General features: G+C 56.7%; 1 protein-coding gene across 1 annotated transcript in view; it reads left to right on the top strand.

Annotated features, from left to right (window-relative positions):
• Positions 1-621: 621 nt before the first annotated feature.
• MEGF9 (multiple EGF like domains 9) overlaps positions 622-6,000 on the top strand; it is a 55,400-nt gene continuing 50,021 nt past the window's right edge. Inside the window, exon 1 of the mRNA XM_075112263.1 lies at positions 622-1,043. Within this exon, the coding sequence (XP_074968364.1) occupies positions 713-1,043 (331 nt within the window). The 5' untranslated portion in view covers positions 622-712. The remainder of the gene's footprint in view (positions 1,044-6,000) is intronic.

The raw sequence follows: 6,000 nt of genomic DNA, 5'->3' as shown, positions 1-6,000 counted from the left end.
TTTGGGGACGGGAGGGGGTGCTGAGGGCACAGTGACACCCCCAGACGTGCTGGAGCCCCCCAGAGACATGCACTCGTGCATGGAGGAAGCGTGGCTCTGGCAGGGATGGAGCTGACAGCCTGCTTTGTGCCCCGCTGCGCGTCCTGCCGCCATCCTCCTTGTTGCGCGAAATTGGGGGGGATTTAATAAAAAAAAATAAAATATTACGTTTTTATATGCTATATATTTTTATATTATATACAAAAATAATAAAAATATACATTTTAAAAAATATGTATATCAAAACCACAGCCCAGCCATCCACCGAGATAAAAGCAGGAAGGCGTGTGACGCCCGCCCCGCTCCCCCCGCGCTGGCCCCGCCCTCACAATGCCGCCCCGCCCGCCCCGCTCCGCCCCGCCCCTCCGCCCGCCCCCGGCGGCCGCTGATTGGCTACGCCGCAGACTAAGAGTCACAAACTTTGCCGTCAGGTAAGGGCGGGCGCGGAGCTGATTGGCGGGCGGCGGTGGGGCGGGGCGGGGCGGGCACGGGTCTGTCAGCCGGGCCGGGGCGCGGCGCGGCGGGAGCCGCCTGCGGGGCGTTGGGAGCGGCAGCGGCGCGGCATGGCTGGCTGAGGCGGGGGGAGCCGGGAGGGAGCCGCCGCCCGGCCCCTCTCGGAGGGTGAAGGAGCGCCTGGATGGACGGACGGACGGACGGGTGAATGAATGAATGAATGAATGGCGGAGCGCCGCGCCGCAGCATGAGGCGCCGGCCGAGGACCGCGCCCGGGCTCGCCCTGCTCTGCCTCGCCGCCCTCCTGGCCGCCGCCGCCGGGCTGCCCTCCAGCGCCGCGCCGCCCCCCGAGCCCGGCAGCGGTAGCGGCGGCCCCGCCGAGGGTAGCCCCGGCACCGCTCCGCCCGCTCGGCCCCGCGCTACCGCCGCGCCCGCCCGGGGCAGCGCTCCGCCGCCGCCGCCCCCGGAGGAAGAGGAGGAGGAGGTGGCGGCGGCGGCGGAGGAGGAAGAAGAGGAGGAAGAGGCGGCAGCCGCGGGCAGCGGCCCCGCAGGTGAGCGGCCCACGCGTGTCCGTGGCGGGGCGGGGGGGACGCCGGCCGCGGGCTCTGGCGGGGAGCGGGACAGGGCTGCCCCCCCCCCCACGCCGGGCGGACAAAGGCGCGGCCGGGGGCGCCCTGGCGGGGCGCGGCGGCTTCCCGGCCCCCTCCGCCCGCAGCGACCGCCGTGCGGGGCGGGAGGAGGGACCCCCGGGAACCCCTTGTGCGCGGTGCGGGGCTGGGGCTCGGGGAGGGGGCTTGGGGGCGGGCAGTGACCCCCACGCAGGGCTCAGGTGCGGGGGTGCCGAGGCTGTACCGACCCCGGGCTGGGGCCTGGCGGGGCAGGTGCACCAAAGCCGTGCCCTCCCGGTGGTGTTACAGGTGTTACTGGTGGTTCTGGGGAGCAGCGGGGCCGGTGCTGGCACTGGCCCCCCAAAGCACCCTTCACGCAGCATCCCCAGTGTGCGCCGCGCTCCCCACGGAGGAGTTTAACGTGCGTCCTTGCCATCACCGTGTCATCGGGGCAGTGTCCAAGGATGCTGGCCTCGAGCATCGCCGGGTGGTACCTTGGAGGCAGAGTGGCTCCGTAAGCACCGAGGCACCCCGGCATCCCGCGTCCTCGGGCCGGCAGCAGAACGGGGTAACGATAACTCGGTGTCGCTGGAGCCCACGGTCTCACCTGGGTCTGAAGGCGCGTTTGCAGCTCAGCGGGTGCTGGGAAGAGCTGGCCCTGGCGTGGTACCCGATGGCCCTGCGAGGGGAGAGAAGAGCCGTGGGCTTTTTCTGCGGTGGGAAACGTGTCCCGGTGCAGCCTGTGGGAGGCCTGATCCTGCCCCTGTCGTAGTCAGGGGCTCGTGCAGGGCTGAGGAAAGTGTTACAGCGATGGGAATAGTTACCGGTGAAGAGTGTGAGGGGCAGGCTGGAGGGCCGTGCTTTCAGCCAAAGCTCTTGCTGGGTGTAACGCTGAGTGATGGTGCCAGGAGATGAAAACACCGATGGTCTTCGAAGCCGAGACTCCAGTTTACTTATAGATTAAGTAGACAAAACTCTGCTGGAGTCCATGGATGGAGCTTTGTCCATTTTGCCCACTGGAGACCTTGGCTTTGCTCTACATTTCTTCTACATTGCTCAGAATCATTCTGTGATTTCCAAAGCTTTATGTTCAGGCATATGGAAATGCTATAGCACTGGTTCTTTCCATTTTTGTATGTATTTTTTATCCTTACCTGGAAGATGTTTGGCTTAAGTGTGTTGAGCTTCCTCTGATGTGAAAGGGATATATTCTGCTGTTCTGCTAGTTTTAGCAGTCTGAACAAGTGGATTAAACAACCGGTTTTATTTGGCTAGAAATATAATCAGTTGAAGATTGGGAGTCTCTTGTTTTCAGACTTTAATTCCCCTTTTTTTTTTTTTTTCCTCCATTGAGGTTTATGTCTCTACTTTCTCTGGAAGAGATAGGATGGCTTAAGATTAGGAATTACTGATAAACGCAGGAGGGGTTGAGTTTTCTTAAAGCAAAAGCAATTTCCTCTGTCATGGCACGATCAGACCTTGTTGGCTCAGCGACTCACCTGGCACGGGCAGGGCAGAGGGACCTTCTGGGTGCCAAACAGGGGATCCGCGTGCCTCCCCTGCGTCGTGTTGAGCGCGTGTTTCTCTGTTTGACCTTGTGCGATGTGTTTGTTTCTGTTGGTGTCAGAAGGCATCACCTCTTCCATCTTGAGCTCCAGTGGCTTTATCAAGTGCATCCTGTTCCTACAGGACAAGTGTCATGTAATGGTATTGCAAGGCATGAGGTGGCTGGCTTAGCGATGCCTTTGGGATGCTCTCGGATGGCCGTATACGGTGCTCACATAACACCCCTTCATGTTTGCTGCCATAGGAGGTGCCAGGGATGCAAGCTTGGAGGCTGTGTCTAATCCCAGCGCTTCCACAGTTCCCCCCACGGGCTGTTCTCACCTCCTGCGTTTTGGATCTCACTTGTGGCGCAGGAGTGTTCTTCCTCACCATCCCTCGGTGTGCTGAGTTTTTATTGTGGAAGCCAGCATCACCCTTTGAAGTTTAAGTGCTAATTATTAATGGCTACAGCCGCCTGATCTCCAAATTGCTCTCTGGCCCCCTTACGCTGCGGTGATGGCCAGGGTAGGAATGCATGGGCACGTTATTTGTTAGCGCGGCAGGCTGAGATTAACCCTGGCTGATGGGGGACTGTTGGCATGCTTGCGGGTTGGGTGGGCTTTAGGGCACCCGGGGGGATGAGGCAGCAGCAGGAGGAGATGCTGGGCTCGGCATGACATCCCTGTGTGATGTGGGAGCTCACGGAGGTGGCACGGGTGGGTGGTACGGCTGTGGTCTGTGCGGGAGCTGGTCTCTATGGGTGTTACGTGGGGCTTTTTCATGTTGACCCCATCTGCCAAGTGTTGCTGGAGCCCTGTGCAGAGATATACTCCCAAAGGGTGTTGAGTACCAAAGGCACAGTAAAGCTGGTGGGCACCATGGGTATAGCTGAAACCTTCCTTTTTCTTTAATTCAGGCATATTTTCAACATTCACTTTTCAATTCAACATGGAATTAATGCATTTTATTGCATGAAACAAAAAAGGCTGCTTCTCACACATGTTATTAAAGGCTTTCTTTAATGTTGATGCCATTATTTTTGGTAAGAAATTGGTGTGAGAGTCCTCACATTCAGTGTTCGTTCAGTGCTACCAAGATCTAAATTCCTACTTCAATGCATTTTTCTCATTCTGATTTAAGAAGTACTTCAGCTACTGCCAAGCTGCTGCTTGCCTCCACTCTCAGTTCCCTTTCCCAGTTCCATGATGTTTATTTTTCTTTCCAAGCCTGTGATCATGTTAAAATCCCGGATTTTGTTTTTAAGAGAAGTAAATTGCTAATCCTTATGTTTGTGGAGACAAGCTTAGCAGTATCCCCTGCCTTATCGCTAAAGCCTCTAACACCCGCCACAGAGACTCTGCCTCTTCCTTTTATACAAACTAGTCTCATTTTGAAGCAAAAGTTGGAGCTTTGCTGGGAGAGCTGGCCTAGGGACTGCCGCTCTTTGGATGCTCGGTGTTGGAGCAGAGATGCGGCCGCTGTGGTCCTGGTTGGACTTTCCCTGCCTAAAGAACAAAACTTCCCTATTCTGCCCATTTCTGTAGGGTGGTGTTGAACAATATGGGTCTCTGGGAAGGACATTTTGTTCTGACTCTTCCAGGCCCACATGCAGTGGACGGGTGTGGGACTGAACAGCCCAAACCTCCTTGCACAGCTTCGCTGCCCCCATGCCATGGCTGGGTCAGCAGAAGAGCTGCACCCAAACCCTGGCTTTGGGCATCTTTAGACTGTACTAAGTGTTTCAGATCTCAAAAGCCATTGCCTTCTCTCCTCCCCGCTGTTTCTGTAATGCTTCACCTGGCTTTCTGGGTCACCAGGTCCCAGACGTGACCCTGAGTCTGGCTCCTCACCTCTGCACCTCGTGGGAGGGGACAACGAGCAATTTCTGCTGCAATGACAGGGCAGGAAATGCAGGTGGCCCGGCTGCTCGGAGCAGTTAACCACGGGAAGGTGTCCTGCCCTGCTACGGAAATGGGTGAAAGCTGAGTCAGGGTGTGCAATGATGTCTGATGGGTCTCCAGCTGCCGGCATGGGGCCGTCTCCTGCTTGGATGCTCACAGCCCAGGTGGAGGAGGTGCAGCCAGAGCCCCCCTGTGGATGGTGGCTGCAGCTTTGGGTGGGATTAGCTGGTGGGCTTAGCTTGTAAAGAGGAGCCTGGCAAATCCCTGGGGGCAATGGAGGGCTGGCCTGGCTAACTGGCTGGGCTCAGGGGAGGCAGCAAGGTGAGGAGTGGTCCCGGTCATGAGTAGCAGCTTAATTTTTTTCATCATCCCGCTGGAGAGGTGGAGGGTTTTACTTTTGGGTGGGGTGTGTGGAGAAAGGTCCATGTGCTCTGTGTGTGCAGGAGGCACTGTGGGGCTGGGTCTTGTGAGGGCTCCCTACACCACCAGAAGTACTGTTGTCGGGGAAAGTTTGGTCCAAGCCATGGAGCCACCAACAGCCAGACCCTGCTACACTAGGGCTGTGCTCCTCGAGGGCTTGGGAGCTCTCGGATCCCAGCGGGACAGGAACAGACCAGTCACTGAAGGCAGTTGTGGGGCATCTTGCCAATGCTGGTTCCTTTTGCAGCTCTGGGTGACTCCTCTCCTCTTCCCATCCAGCCATTAGCCCTTCTGCAGAGGTACTCCCACCTGGATTTGCCCCACGATCTGCTTCTCCCCCATGCTTAGCTTGACACAGGGCTCTCTTGTGGATGCATGTAAATGTTTAATGCCTGAGCAGCAGGTTGGGTTTCCAAGGCTGGGGCTGAGCAGTAGGTGTCTTTAGCAGCCTTAAAACCTCCATCTCTTTAGGTGTAAGCGTGGGTCCTGCCCTCTCATGCCAGGCTCACATGCAGGCACCTGCCTGAATGCCCCTGCTCTGCCTCTGACCCAACGTGGGGCAAATGGGGGGAGCCAGGGAGGGTGAGCTGGTGCTGTCCTGCTCATTGCTCGGGAAGGCAGCTTAAGCTTTCTTCTTTTGAGGGTTTGGGATTGTGTTCAATGTGGTTATTGAGATAGCTTGCTTTCAAGGTGTCAGCGGGATTTACATTATTTTAAAGAAATGGAAATTAAGTTACAGACATGAAGGCTGAGAATAAGGAATATGGTTATGTTGCTTGGGATCAGCATGGGAGCAGCCAGGGTAGAGAGCCTTTTTTCAATGAAGTAATAAATTGTGGGATTTCTGGTTTTGAGCCTAAAATAAAGGGATGTTGCCCACAGCAGAAAATGTCATTCACTTGCCTTCCTCCCTGCCTCCACACTCCCATCTGAGTCATTCTTGAATCAGATGCATCCAACTGTCCTGACTCAAGATTTTGAGAACCCTGGACCTAGCGATGCTCATAAAAATCAGGATATTTCTGGAAAGACCT

Source organism: Phalacrocorax aristotelis, chromosome 17 (genome assembly GCF_949628215.1).
Source record: "Phalacrocorax aristotelis chromosome 17, bGulAri2.1, whole genome shotgun sequence".
In the NCBI taxonomy this organism is placed as follows: domain Eukaryota; kingdom Metazoa; phylum Chordata; class Aves; order Suliformes; family Phalacrocoracidae; genus Phalacrocorax; species Phalacrocorax aristotelis.
This window is presented reverse-complemented; position numbering and strand designations above follow the sequence as displayed.